Below are 15421 nucleotides of genomic sequence, written 5' to 3'. Positions count from 1 at the left end.
GATTAAAAGTCAGTAAGTCAGTAAGAGCCAGACCAGCTGTTCTTTTACCATTTTTAAAAAATATAAGATTGATGCATGCGAACCTAAGGGAAACAGCAATTTGTTAGAAAACGAATGACATTATGATCCCATAAGGTAAAATTTACTACACAATTATGTTTGATTGTGAGCCAAAATGTTCAAAGTGGGAGGAGGCTCCTAGAGCCTCCTAAACAGTATATAACAAGGTGTTTTGCACCTCTTTCTTCAGTCTAAACCTGGGTTTGACTCAAGCTTGTTGATTTTTCTACCTAGAGATAGGGGTGGGGGAAATTTCCGATTCTTAGATGCATCGCGATTCGGACGTGGACGAATCTGAATCGATTCACAAACGTCCAAATTTCGATTATTTAAATCTGTTAATTAAAGTGATACAGAAGCTTCTAAATAATGTGGAACTAAGAAGCGCGGTACGCGTCATCGCCGGGACACTTTGGGACGCGCACCTGGAGCGACACGCACACAGCGGAAAACAAACATGCCCGACCGGCAGCCACCTCGCCATGAGGTCCGAACAGCTCCTTCTAATTTAAAAGCAGCCATGTGGAAACACTTCGGCTTCTACAACGTCGACGGCGGAAGCGAACTGGACAAGAGCCACGTTATATGTAAGCTGTGTCGAGCTAAAATAAAATACTTTGGCAACACAACAAACATGAGAAGCCGTAACTCGATTCCACCCGACGGAGGAGTCGGGGAGACGGCAGGCTGCTGTTGCTGCGGCTACTAGTGGCTACTGTTGGTACTTTCCAGTTTGCACATATTTCCAATAGTTTAATAAAATATAATCGAAATGAATTCTTATTACAAATGCGCTGTTTTTAAAAATTGCAAGTGACGAATGCTTATTCCGTGAGACAAAAAGAAATGTGTTTGTGAAAAAGTGCATCAATATACATAAAGATGCATCAATAATCGTTTTATAATCGAATCGTAGCCCCTGAATCGTAATCGTAATCGAATCGGCAGGTGCCCAAAGATTCCCACCCCTACCTAGAGAGATCAATAAACTTTGTGTGGCAGAACTTTGTTGCTCCTCCAGTGATTTTTCCAGACTTTGCTTGATTCTTCTTTTTGATGGTTTTGAACTCTGAAAATATACAAGTGTTAACAGTGTTTTTATTAAGGTTTTTAGGGTGTTGTGGCTCTAAGCCCAGACCTTACTGGCCTATTTTTCTGAGCTTTTTTGTCACGACAAAGACGTGTCCTCTTTCATAGAGACCAAGAAAAGTGTCCTGCTCCTCTCTGCGTAAAAGAGTACAGGACAGTTTTTTCAGTCACTTTATTCATCTCAAAGCTCATTTATTTCTCATACCAGGTTTGTTTGAACTTTACAGCAGCTGACAACATTATCACATATAAATACTAGCAGCACATAGTAACATTAGCTATTAAGGTACTATATTTAAATAAATGTTAATTTTGCTAGTACACTAACGCTAATTTCTCTAGTATGCTAATACTGTAATTAGCGATTAGCATATACGCTAATTATCAATTAGCATCTCACTGTAACACACTATGGGCCCTATCTTACGCTGATCGAAAGCGCAAGTGGAAAGCGCAAGGCGCAAGGGATTTAATTTATTCAAGGCGTGTCCAAATCCACCTTTGCCAGGGACGGGAGTGATATGTTGTCCTGCCCCGTCCTTTGCGCCAGCAGCGCAAAGCGGAATACACCTATCAGATGTGCCCAAGTGCCCTCATTAATTCAGAGGCGAGTTTAGGCCGAACATGTAATAAACCAATCAGAAAGTCAGCTCTCATCACCTTTGAGAGAGAGGTGCGCCAGCAGCGCAAGCGGAGGCAGCATGACGGCGGATTTACCAGGAAGAAACAAAGAGAAAAGATTTTCAAAGCCAGGAGACAGATCTCCTGGTTCGAGGAGTGAAAACGCGATATATGGAGTCAGCAGGACGTCTCCAAAACAGCTTCACGTGTAAATAATTTATTTTATATTAACGCCTGCAAAAAACAATACAATAAATGAACTGCAAATGTCATGCAGATATGTAACTGCTTATATTTTAACCTTGATGCACGTTGAAAGTATGTTGTATTTTATAATTAATTATTTTCATCATCATCATTATTAACTCTGCTGGCTGAGGAGCGGGGAGAGAGATGGTGCAGTGGAGAGGGGAGGCGAACAGATCCAGTCCAGCCGCAAAGCTTCCCGGTTTTCGCTGGCCCTCCTGAGCCAGGTAGAGCAGATATGTGGTGGTCCGTGCTCCTCCTTCTTCTCCTCTCCCACCTAATCCTCATCTCTCTCCTCCCATCCTCGCTCCTCTGACCCGCTGCGAAATAATCAGAGAGAGTTTCTTAAGTTAAAAATTACGCACAGATATATCCAACCAGCTCTGATAGATGCACACAGAGCTTTTGCTCTCAGGTTGGGCCGGACTCATGTGGTCAAATATAGTGTCTTGTATATTTTATATGTTATAGATCATAATTGTTTAAACATTGTTTTTCTGGATCATAACAAACACGCAGACATAAACACTACAGCTGCTCCACCTGTCATGCTGACTCATCTGATAAAGACAATCAGCTGTGATCCCGTTTGCAGGTCTGCTGAGATTTATTGGGCTTTATAATTATAATAATAGTACTGTTGTACTTATTAGTGAGATTAACTTCAAAGACTCGCGCGTGCACGACTTTTAAACATAAATGAAAGGTGTTTGGTGATTGTAGAGATGAGGGTGCGCACCTCAGCCAAGGGCAAGACACACACATACCTGCACTATTAACTTCAATATTTACACTTTTTTGCCGGTAGATATGTTCAAAGGACACTTCACTAATCGACACTCCTGTGTAGAATAAAGACTCATGTAAATTAAGGTGTTTGGTGATTGTGGAGCCATTGCGCCGCCAGCGCAAGTGATTTTGCTATCTTACGCCAGCGCAAGTACCATTTTTGCCATGTGGGTAAGATAGCAAACGCGTTTGCGCTGGGTCTGTGCCGCTGTGGGCGGGAGGTCTAAACATGAAGGCAAAACCAAGGCGTGGCCGGGCGCGTTTGCTATCTTGTGCTCAGCGCATTGGAGTAAAACGCGCTTGCGCTTTAGACCAGCCAAAACCTGGTCGAAGCGCAAAGTCTGTGGTCTTTCAGCACAAGATAGCACCCGCCAGGCTTGGCCGAAACACACACACGTCTTTACAATCACAAAACACAGTCATTTATGGTCATTCTCTTCCTCCCACGTGAGTGTGGATTAGTTAAGTGTTATTTGAACATATTTTTTTTATCAGCAATAAAATGTAAATATTGAAATTAAAAGCGTTCGCGTGTCTCGCGCTTGGCTGAGGCGCACACACGTCTCCACAATCACAGAACACTTTTCATCAATGTTAAACAGCCGTGTGCGCATGCATCTTTAAAGATAAACTCACTAAAGAGGAAAATAATTATAATTTTAAAGCCTAATAAATCTAAATAGACCTGCGAAGGGAGCACGGCCGCGATCACACCTGTCTGATCGTCTTTATTGGATGAGTCAGCATGACAACTGGAACAGCTGTAGTGTTTGTGTCTGCCTGTTTGTTATGATCCAGAAAAACAAGGATTGAACAGTTATGATCTATAACATACAAAATATACAAGACACTATATTTGACCACAGGACTCCAGCCCAACAGAGAAAAAAGTTATGTGTGCTTCTATCAGAGCTGGTTGGATAGATCTGTGCGTAATTTTGCACACTCCAAACTTCAGAACAGAACAACTTGTTTCGCAGCGGGACAGAGGAGGGAGGATGAGAGGAGGAGATGAGGATTAGGTGGAAGAGAAGAAGAAGGAGGAGCACAGACCTCCGCTTAACTGCTCCTCCACCCGGCTCAGGTGTGCCAGCGGAACTGGGAAGCTTTGCGGCTGGACTGGATTTGTTCGCCTCCTCTCTCTACTGCACCATCTCTCTCCCCCGCTCCTCAGCCAGTAAAATTAATGATGATGATGATGCTAATAATTAATTATAAAATACAACACAATTTCAAGGTGCTTCGGTGTAAAACATTACCAGTTACATATCTGCATGACATTTGCAGTTCATATTTATTGTATTGGTTTTTGCAGGCGTTACTGTAAACTATTTCAGCGTGAAGCTGTTTTGGAGACGTCCTGCTGTCTCCATATATTGCATGCTCTTGCACATTGTGTTCTCGAACCAGGAGATCTGTCTTCTTGCTTTGAAAATCTTTTCTCTTTGTTTCTTCCTGGTAAATCCGCCGTCATGCTGCCTCCGCTTGCGCTGCTGGCGCACCTGCCTCTTAAAAGGTGATGAGAGCTGATTTTCTGATTGGTTTATTGCAAATTCGGCCTAAACTCGCCTGTGAATTAATGAGGGCACTTGGGCACATCTGATAGGTGTATCCTGCTTTGCGCTGGTGGCGCAAAGGGCGGGGCAGGGCAACATATCACTCCTGCCCCTGGCACAAGACGGCAAAGGTGGATTTGGACACGCCTTGAATAAATTAAATCCATTGCGCCTCCCGCTTGCTTTCGATCAGCAGAAGACACGGCCCTAAGGCACAAGCGAGTTTTACCCCAATGCGCTGAGCACAAGATAGCAAACGCGCCCGGCCACGCCTTGGTTTTCCCTTCATGTTTAGACCTCCCGCCCACAGCGGCACAGACCCAGCGCAAGTGCGTTTGCTATCTTACCCACATGGCAAAAATGGCACTTGCGCTGGCGTAAGATAGCTAAATCACTTGCGCTGGCGGCGCAATGGCTTTGCGCCGGGCGTAAGATAGGGCCCTATGTCTTGATGAAGCAGTACAAAAATACACAAAGACAAGTATTTACCTTTTGCAGGCTGCACTTTGTCGCAAAGTGGTTGAAACATGTCTGACCATGATTCCTCTATGTCTCCCAACAGTCACTGGACTCCTCTACTTTGTGAAGTAGCCCGTGATTTCAGCCTACGGGGTCGCCTTTACGTCCCGCCCCTCTACCTTTCCTATTGGATGACAAGTTTGAAAGAACCAATGACATTGACAAAATACTAAAACACCTAAATGAGAGAGAGCACCTATGTTCTCTGGCGTTCTGCTGTGAGCTGATCACAATACTCTTATTCATACAGTCAACAAACCAGTGGTGGACAGTAGTGAAGTACATTTACTTGAGTACTATACTTAAATACATTTTTTGAGTATCTGTACTTTACTTGAGTATTTGTTTTTTTTGGAAACTTCTGACTTTCACTCCACTACATTTCAAAGACAAATATTGTACTTTTGACTCCACTACATTTGTAGGAAGGTTGTTGTTACTTTTTGACTGACCTTTGAAGTCAGTTGTTGGTGTTTTTTTCTTTTCTAAAATGCAGTTGGTCACACACTGTGTTCCTCACAAAAGGAAACCAATCACAGTAGCTCCTCTTAAATGGGATTGATGTAAAAGTGGAAATACATCATCCAGGCGCTCTCTGTAACAAGAACAAGCAAACTCTGCCTCTTTCATTCAAACAAAAAGCGGTAATGGTGACGGCAGGAGAAAAATAAAATTAAACCTCAAGATTTTATTATAATTATTTATTTTTCCAGGTAGCTTTTAAAGTTGGATTGTTTTATTGGGGTGAAAAATACAGCATAATTTATGTATATACTGCCTCTGAAGACAGAAAGAAATCTGTTATTTAACAGACTTGTTGAACTCCTTACAGTTATCTTCAATCTAATTTTATGATGTGATTTTAATACAGTTACGTCAGAAAATGACAACAGCTGTCCCTTTTGTTTTTGATTGTATTTCTATGCTGAAGTTTTTACAGGTGTTTCTATAGGCTTTGTGTAGCAGAGTGGTTCTACAAGCAAGTCAGTGCATCATTAGATGGTTTCAGAGATACAAGCTTCTGTAAATGCATCATGAAAACAATAGTGTGTATTGATATTAGAAAATGTACTTTGTAATTTGTAGTTTTGAATACTTAAGTATTTTTAAAAACATGTAGTTTTGAATTCTTAAGTATTTTTAAAAGCAAGAACTCTAGTATTTTAACTCAAGTAAAATTTTGACTGAGCAAGTTTCACTTGTAGTTGAGTAATATTTGACCAGGAGTATCTGTACTCTGACTCAAGTAATGGGGTTGAGTACTTTGTTCACCGCTGCAACACACTATTTGCTTTTTTGAATTCTTATGTAGGTCTGCTTTAAGTACTTTTACTGTCTTACATTCTGTCTGTACTATTGCAATGATTTGTTTGTCTGACTTTTCCATCATTTTGCTTTTATCAGATTCATTGGGATGCTTTTTTTTTCAACCTTAAAAAGTTTTCACAGTAACATATAACCAGTTTTAAGGAGCACAAAGATGAAATAAAGTGCCAGGGAATAATTAGGACATGAAAAAGTACAATTAAGAAATAAAATCAGTAGAGGGATTGACATTAGGTAGAATAAATTGGAGGAAAAAGAAAGAAAAATAAAATATTAAATAAATAAATAAAGGGTGCCAGATTAATAAATGAGTAATATTAGTAGATAATTTCACAAGCTTTAAATATTGTTTTTTGAGTCTTTGTTGTTTTTTACAATTGCAATATAAGTTAATATCCACTAGAATTTAGGTCAAATTAGGTTTTCTCTTGGAGCATTTCATTTTTGTATAGGAAATCTGCAAAAAATATCAACAGTTGGATTAAAGAGGTGACATCTTTGTCCAGTGAATTATTTTCAATCTAACTTAAAATATCACTTCCATAAAACATTACCATTAGACATGAAATGTAGCTAAGTGCATTACTCTTGTACTTAAGTACCCACAAACTAGAGGGACTTAACATGAGTAGCCTATTATCTGTTTGTCACTTTCTAATTGTAGTCTACTCCACCACATTTCATGCAAAAATTTCATTTTTAAGTAGGCAATAGTGTTATTAACAAATGAAAAAATTTGTATACACAGTATTGTAAGAAATTATAAATTATCATGTTTCATCATAAACTAAACTAAATGCATCTAAAATGATCAGTTCATTAATTAATCAGAAAAATTTGGCATCTTCTTTTGCCCTTTTATTTTACAGCCTAATATAAAAAATGATTGTGAATATCATGCCTTTTCTTAAGGCATTATAATACCAACGTTTTACACATGAATGCTCTGTTTTGTTTATCAGTTTTCTTTGGCTTGTTTTTGAACGTTATCAGTGGACATCTTTTAAGCAAAGAGACCAGTGAAGGATCTGCTTCCTCTGCCACTGTGTGGCACTGCTTTTTTCAACATTCAGACATGCAGATCACTCTGCCTTGTGGCGCATGACCTTAAGGCCAAAACGCACTAAAGGCTAATTGTTCTAAATGGCAGAACACACACTGAAAGCATCTTGACACAAATCAAACTGACTTGATGCTCGCACTCTGAACTTGTTTCGATTTTGGAGCGTCAACTGAGCACCAGGCCTTTTTTATCTGCAGCTGCAGTTCGTGTTTGGGGAGTTAAATGGAATAAAAAAAGGCATGGACGTGAGGAGCAAGTGCTGATTGAGCTTTAGCTCCACCTGACAGCAGATTAAAAAAAAATTACCCACAGCAGAGAGCGAGGCAGAGAGAGAGCGTGTGAATATGGACAGATGCACTGACTTGATATAAAACTTTTCATGATCATGAAACGTAATATTACTGTACACTTCGGTGGTGTGTGATTTTTTTGCTCCAAGTCCCATTTGTGTACTTTTAAATACTTAATTACTCCCTGTCGATTAATCATAACTACGAAGAACTAGAGAGGGACAGCAGAGAGGAGGGAGGGAGATCGTGTGTGAAGTGCTGACTGATATAAAACTTTTTTGATGATAAATCCTGATGCTACTGAACAGTTATCTGACTAAATATCTGTCTGAAAGAAACAGATGCTCGTCTCCTCCGTGAAACGTTTGTCACTTCACTACATTATTCTGAAGCCTGCAGTGTGCTATAGAAACTTCATCTGACGCACGTCTATTGACACGTGTCAGATGAAGCCTGCAGTGCGTTTTGCCTTTTACTCTTCAAGACGCCTCGACACGTCCAACTGCAGGTGGATGTCGTTTCAACAGCAGTGGTCATTCTTGTCAGTCAGTGTATTACCATGATTCTTGTGTTTGCTACACTGATAGAAAAAAGGTCAGCGACTACATCGGTGTGGATCTGATGAGAAACTGGGTGGCGGGTTGAGGATGAAGGGTGTAAAGTTCACAGTGTTACTTTGTGTAGCTAGTTTTTCTAGCACCAAGAGTCCAGTGTGTTTATAGATACATGAAGTGTTGAGAAGAGTCTTGCAGAGTCATTAAGATGTTAACAAACACAATTATTTAGACAATAAATCAAAACATAATTGGAAAGGCTGCCTTTTGGGAAGATCAAGTTCATCTCCCTGTTGACTGCTGATAACTCTAGCATGTGCGTGCTGTAGACAGTCTGGGGTTTCGCCTTTTCCAGTGATGAAATAACTCGTAACCAGTGTAAGTCTTAAGTCAAAATAGTGATTGTAACGTTCAGTGAAGTAAACAAGTTAGTCTAACTTTTGTGCACTCACAATTAAATTAGTTCAACTATTGTAGACTCACAATAAATAAGTTAGTCTAAGTATTGTGGACTCAAAATAAACAAGTTATTTTTACTTTAAAATATCAAGTTTATTTAATTCTTTGAGGCAGTGAGTTTGCATAATTTTTTTGAGTACACCCAATTTATTAGATTTTACAGTGTATTTACACTGTGGCATTATATTTGTGCCACATTCCTGAACGAGCAACGTTAGATTTTGAGCACAGAAAAATTTCTTTTGAGAACACATGCATTATATTTTGAAGAGTACTGATTGGCAAGCAATGAATATATAAAGAATGAACTCCGCCTTCTGTAGAAGCCACAAGTCCGTACGTTTGAAACCTTATTTTAAAGCTAGGGTAAGCAACATTGATTTGCTATCATTGAGAAATAAATAACCTTTCAGCACATTGTACTGTAAATCAAGTGGTCTGAGAGAGAACTAGATTTCTGCACCTCCTATTGGCTGTTTTCAGCATTTAGAGAATCTGGCCTGTGACAGTAAAACCAATCACAGGTCTTCTCAGACCAGGAGATCCTATTGGCTGTTCTACTTGTGCAGCTGCATGTTCATGTTCTTTTGGTGAGACCCTGAATCAATGACGGAAACTACTGCAGGTAAAGTCGCTGTAAAACTGAATATATATAATGTGGAATTACAATAAAGAGAATCTTAAAAAGAGTCTAATGGGCACCATGCTCAGTTCACGTCTATTGCGAGGCTTCACCAAGTGCCGAGAGGACCAGGCGGAGCTGAGACACAGACCCAACAGACAGATGCTCAGAGCCGAGGAGCTCTGCAGGAGAGGGTTGGTGGCAGACTGGAGCTTCTGGAGGAAAAATGACACTAGAGTCACTCTGATGCCAGCTCCTTTACTGACACGAGGGAAGCTCAGAGTGTATGTTTTGAACTTTTGGAAATAAAAAGAAGATTTATTTTCACTCCTGTGTTTCAACTCTCTGCAGCAACAATTAAAGAACAATGGACCTGCGGACCGGCCAGACGAGAGCTCAGCGTTTGTTTTTTAAACTTTTGGGATTAAAAAGTGGATTTATCTTCACGTTGGCTTGTAAACCTGTGTGCAGCAGTGATCACGCTGTTTACAGTAAGATAATTAGTTTGTCTGTCCATGTTGACTGCTGACCAAAGGAGAAATGAATTTGAAAGTTACAAAGTAAGAGTAAAGAGAGAAGTGATGTAAAGGAATGAATCGACTTTTTCTGGTGATCACCGAGACACACGGTGCTTTTGTACTGGCATGTTTGGCCATGCTGCGTTAAACTGTGTCACAGCTGATTTGCATTTCCATTACTACTTAAATCGTAGCAAGCTGCACCCAAGATTGAGTGATTCTGGAGTGGGACAAAGCGAGCCCATCTTGCCTCCAAGCAGACTGCGGTCACGTCTCACAGACCGCGGCCAAACTGTGGCGAGCCTCACTTTCTCCCCCTCCAACAAGCGTGTGCTGTGATACTGAGCTCATGTGTGCAGGAGAGCAGAGAGAAAGATGTTTTTAAAAATCTCTTCATATTCTGCTCTCAGTGCTTCTGTATCTTCACACTGAATTGTTGTTTTGAAATGTAGCTTCTCTCCTCTGTTGCTGTTTTGTACTGTCAGGTATCAGCATTTTTACACACAGTTGATGTCTGTTGGTCCGTGTTTGCTCACTTTTGCCTCTGTAAACTGTTGCATGTGTGCATGAAGCACATGCTGCTCGTCTGGAAGGAGGAGCTCAGGACAGAGAAAATCTAACTCAGATGTTTCCGTGTTTAGGATTTCTACCTACTGCAGCTTTGAAAAAGGCATTTGCGATGTTATGGAGAAACACTACACTACCCACAATTCTAAAGCGAAAAAGTGAGGTCTGTGATTGGCGGAGGTCTCCGTTACCATGGAAATGCAGTGAATAGAATTTATACACACATGAAACACAAACTCCAAGATATTACAACATTTTTTGTCTTGAAAGTATAAACACTATATTAACAACAACAGTTTAAGAAGCTGTATGATTTGCATCATATTGAAGGTTAGTTTATTCACTCAGACCCACTGCAGTGGGGGTGTGGGTGAGAAGGGGAGGAATATGGAGTGAAACGAAGTTAAATAAATATGATTTCTGTAGGGAAAGATAAACAAACTAGAGTTTGCTGATGCTATTGTGCTCACTCTCATTTCTCTGGTGTAATAAAGCCACAGCAATATGAAGTCATTTGCATATCCAAGGAATCATTTTGTAAAAGTGTATGAGGTTTCAGTCAATGCAGACAATATGCTTCTTCATAGATTAAAACCTATGTCATATTTTCTAAAGATAAATAATAACTGACAAAAGATTTCGATACATTTTAGACTTTAAGGTAGACGTATAGAAAACGTGTCTTTATATCATGTTTTGTTTGCATCATAAAAGAAAAAAAAAAGTTTGGATTTGTGATTTTTTAAATATAATTTTTTGATACAATTTTCTGTCTAAACAGATTTAGTCATAAAATTCACAGCAATTCACCTGCATACTTTAATTTTCTATTCTGCAGTAGTTTTATAGCAGCTAAAAATGCTCCCTTTATTACTGCTGCGGTTGCATTAATTGATCTATATAAGCCGTCATATATTCTAATTTGGAACAGATTTCAGGCGTTGAGCTTCCGTCTATCACTCCACTGATCTCAATATTATCAAACTTTATTAAACTACAACTTCTAGTTGAACTGAAAATCATCATTAAAGAGTCATTGACATAACAGTGATCACTATTTGTCTTCCCACATAAACCAAAAGTAATGTATATAGGACAAAGACAATGAGATTAAGACCATTATATTTTAATCAATGCAGTGTAACATTGTAACTTTTAGAGCCGTGATATCTCATAGCAGGAAAAGTCTTACATAATAAGAGTAATGCAAAATAAAACTCATTTGAAAAGAATATTTTGTTTTCTTGAGTTTCATTACTGCGGACATCCATAGATTTCTAGTGTCTGGACCATGTCTTCAAGGCCCAAACAGGTATGTCTGTGTTTATCAGTTTGGCACTCAGCGTCTGTGGGCCAGTACTCAATCCACGTTCTCTCACCAAGCACATACTGATACCTGAGGAGAACAAAGTGTAAAATGCATTGGGTCTTTCACATGCTGGAACATGACAAAAACTGTACATTTAATTACTCTCTCACTAGTAACAGTAACACTTAAACTAAAGTACAAGAAAGGCAAACGTGATTTAAAAAGCAGTAAAACCGTCAAACTGTTTAGATGCAGACAGTGTTATGATCAGGGTGCACACACCTCACACACACTTATTCACTCACAGAACAAACTTACGTTCCACTTTGGTCATCTCTGTGAATATCTTTCGATGCGCCCATGATGAGGTAGGTTTTACCTATTCTCAGATCCAAAGACTCCCTGCAGTGTTGATAACTGAGGAACGCACGCGCTTTACCCTGAGGACCCACATCATAACTTACTGTAAATAAAATGAAGCAGAGGAGAGAGAGGGCATGTAAGGATTAAATGCATACCTAAAGTCAAAGTACAAAACTTTGCCGTTGTATTATCACATTTTCCCAATGGAATCACACTTAAAGGAATAGTTCAACATTTAATCAATATGAGGCTGCAGGCAGCTAACATAGCTTAGTATCAAGTGGTAACAATTAACATGGCTCTGTCCAAAGGTAGCCAAATCACACTTACTGGCACCTCTAATTTCCGTTTGAAAAATTAAGTGGAAAGGACACTTTGCTATTTCATGTGGGGGTTGAGTACTGGAGTAGATTTTGGGCAGGAACAGTAACCTCCTGTAGTATTCACTGGCTGTCTGACAATGCAAGCTAAGTTTCCTGACTAGAAGTTGCTAGCTTCATATTCATATTAAGCGTATTGATATGTGAGGGGTATTAATCTTCCAAAATGCTGATTTTTTCCTTTAAAGGGCCAAGAATTGTTCTGTATGAATGGAAATGCCACTCAGATACAAAGTGCCCTTAAAATTTAGAAAAGAGAAAAACATTCTGGTGGCGCTGCTCTGCTGGTGACCCGGACTCGTGCTGCTGCCTCTTGTCTTTTAATGTTTTAATGGTTTTTATTGTCGTACTTTTATGGGTCTGTGTTGTGTGACTGCAACAATTGGACGTGGATTAAAACACCATGGCGACCTTTGCACGAGGACTCCATCTAGCACTGTTTATTTGTGAACTACTCCCCAACATGTCAAACAATTCCTCGCACATAAGCGAAGCTGCCGCTGTGTTACACTAGAGACACACCGTTTTGTCTCCGGTCCACGGGAACGACTCCACCTGTTGATCTCCCCAAGGTTGTGAAAGTACAACCGGCAAGAAGCAGGCGCAATCTGTCTGTTTGTGAATGACAGCTGGTGTAGGAACTGCACCGTGAGGGAGACAGTATGCACAGCTGACGTGGAGCTGCTGTGTGTTTCACTCAGACCCTTCTATCTTCTGAGGGAGCGCGGGAATATTATAATCTGTGCAGTGTATGTTCCCCCCAGTGGAAATGCAGCTAGAACCGTGACCCAAATAGCAGACTGTGTTCACCAGCAACTGCAACGTACACCTGGAGCCCCAGTCTTTATTTTGGAGGACTTCAACCACTGTAGACTGGAACTCTCACTCCCCGGATTTGAACAAGATATAACTTGCGTCACGCAGGACAATAGATTTTTAGATAAACGGTAACATCAAAAATGCGTACACAGCAAAACCAAAGCCTCCTCTGTCAAATTCTGACCATAATACAGTCCAGTTAATCCCAGTCTAGAAGACTGTCCTTAAATGAAGTAAAACACAAACCAAGACGGTGACTGTGTGGGACAGAGACAGTATAGAGACACTCAAATGAGCATTTCTCTGCACAAATTGGGATACATTTCGCAATCTGGAAATTGATGTGGCCACTGAAACAATAACAGACTACATACAGTTTTGTGTGGACAGTGTGGGCACCAAAAAGGACATCATAGTTTATCCCAACAATAAGCCTTATATAACTAAACATGTGAAGGACTGTATTAACAGGAAAAAGATAGCTTTTAAGAATAATGACAGAGCAGGGGTGAAGGAAGTGCAAAAGGAACTCAACCAGATGCTAAGGGATGCCAAGAAGCATCATAAGGATATGTTAGAACAGACTTTTAGGACAATGGACTCTAAAAAGCTGTGGGACTCTACAAAGGCAATAACTAACATGAACACAACCAAGACGTGCCTCATTACTGATGATGATCTGAGGAAAGGAAATGAACTAAATGATTTTTTTCTCAGCTTGACTGCCATAAATATTATTTGTCATTATTTTATGTGTTTTGTTTATATGTATATTTTTACATGATTTAATTTTATGAATATTGATTCGTTTGGTAAGTTACACCACATAGGAACCATGGACAGTGCCACATTGCACGGGGGACACTTTAAGTTATTGCACCTCTCCTCCAAAAAACATGTGCAGCAGAAGAAAGGCATTAAGCTCTGCCTAAAAGTTTAAAAGAGACATTACATCGCCCACCTTTTTTTTGGAGATATTTTGTTCAAGCGGACTCATTCCCTCTTTGGTTGTGTGCAGCCAGCGAGGTATTTTTATTTCTGTGTTATGTTTGTTGTGCATATTTGTTGTCAATTTGTGTGCAACTTGAATGTGTTTATTTTGCACACTGTCATGTATTTAAACAGTTCGACGGTGGATTGATGACCATGATGTTGACTGAAGTGGAGTTCAGATGAATAAATCCATCAGTAACAGAAGAACTACGGTGTTGTCTATTTCCTGGAGGGAGTGATACTCAGGTTTGAAAAATTTTATTTTTCTGAGGAATGCAATAGTGCATTAGATACAATTTCAACTGATTCATGCTGTGGGACTGTTGTTGACCCACACAGGATTCAGTCAATTTTTAAACGTGTGTACTAAAAAAATCCACAGGCCCAGACAGTATCTCTGCACTGCTCTTAAAGGCATGTGCAGAAGAACTCACCCCAGCGTGGTGTCTCATTTTCCAGCAGTCTGTGGATTTACACACTGTACCTGCTAACTGGAAAAAATCAGTCATAATTCCAGTTGCTAAGAAACTGCTTTGAAAAATACATGGCGTCTCCGCTCAAGGCAGAGGTCAACTCGTCACTTGACCCACTCCAATTTGCTTACAGGCAGGGCAGGGGTACAGATGATGCCATTAACAGCATCACCCACCTCACTGTTAAGCACTTGGAAGACCCCAAAGCCTATGCACAGATTTTATTTGTTGATTTTAGTTCAGCTTTTAATACACTACAGCCTCATCTTCTCATTCAAAAACTGATATTATTGATTTTAATTAAATTGTATTTCTCCTTTTTAAACAATTGAAGTCAGCAGGTCAGAATCAACAACATCCTTTCTGAGCCCAGATCCATCAGTACAGGAGCCCTGCAGGGTTGTGTCAGCTCTCCAGTCCTTTTTACACTGTACACAAATAAATGCACAAACAGCCACCCTGGGAACTTTGTTTTTAAATTTTCAGACGACACGCTATCCTCAGTTTTAAAGCTCATGTGGAAAATGTGTTATGTCGTCTACAGCAGAGACTTTACTTTTTATGTAGACTCAGAGTGTAAGGTGTGGACCAGAAGATTATGTTTTTATTCTCTCAGGCTGTATTGGAAAGTGTGGTCAGATATGGCATGTGAGCATGGTTTGGAAACCTAACTGTACAACTAAAATCTAAGCTGGCCCGTCTGGTACACACAGCCATGAGGTAGAAACGAGTACGAGCCCCTCCACTCAATTTATAAGCAGTCTGTTCTTTGGCAGGCTCAGAGGATATTGACCAACCCATCACA

At 40.0% G+C, this 15421-nt stretch overlaps 1 protein-coding gene across 1 annotated transcript in view; it reads right to left on the bottom strand.

Moving 5' to 3' along the window:
• Positions 1-11389: 11389 nt before the first annotated feature.
• LOC146330522 (complement C3-like) overlaps positions 11390-15421 on the bottom strand; it is a 65428-nt gene continuing 61396 nt past the window's right edge. Inside the window, exons 35-36 of the mRNA XM_084711518.1 lie at positions 11907-12051; positions 11390-11675 (exon numbers count right to left, since the gene is read on the bottom strand). Of these exons, the coding sequence (XP_084567644.1) occupies positions 11534-11675; positions 11907-12051 (287 nt within the window). The 3' untranslated portion in view covers positions 11390-11533. The remainder of the gene's footprint in view (positions 11676-11906; positions 12052-15421) is intronic.

Source organism: Lutjanus erythropterus, chromosome 3, assembly GCF_056507025.1.
Source record: "Lutjanus erythropterus isolate fLutEry1 chromosome 3, fLutEry1.hap2, whole genome shotgun sequence".
NCBI classification, from domain to species: domain Eukaryota; kingdom Metazoa; phylum Chordata; class Actinopteri; order Lutjaniformes; family Lutjanidae; genus Lutjanus; species Lutjanus erythropterus.
This window is presented reverse-complemented; position numbering and strand designations above follow the sequence as displayed.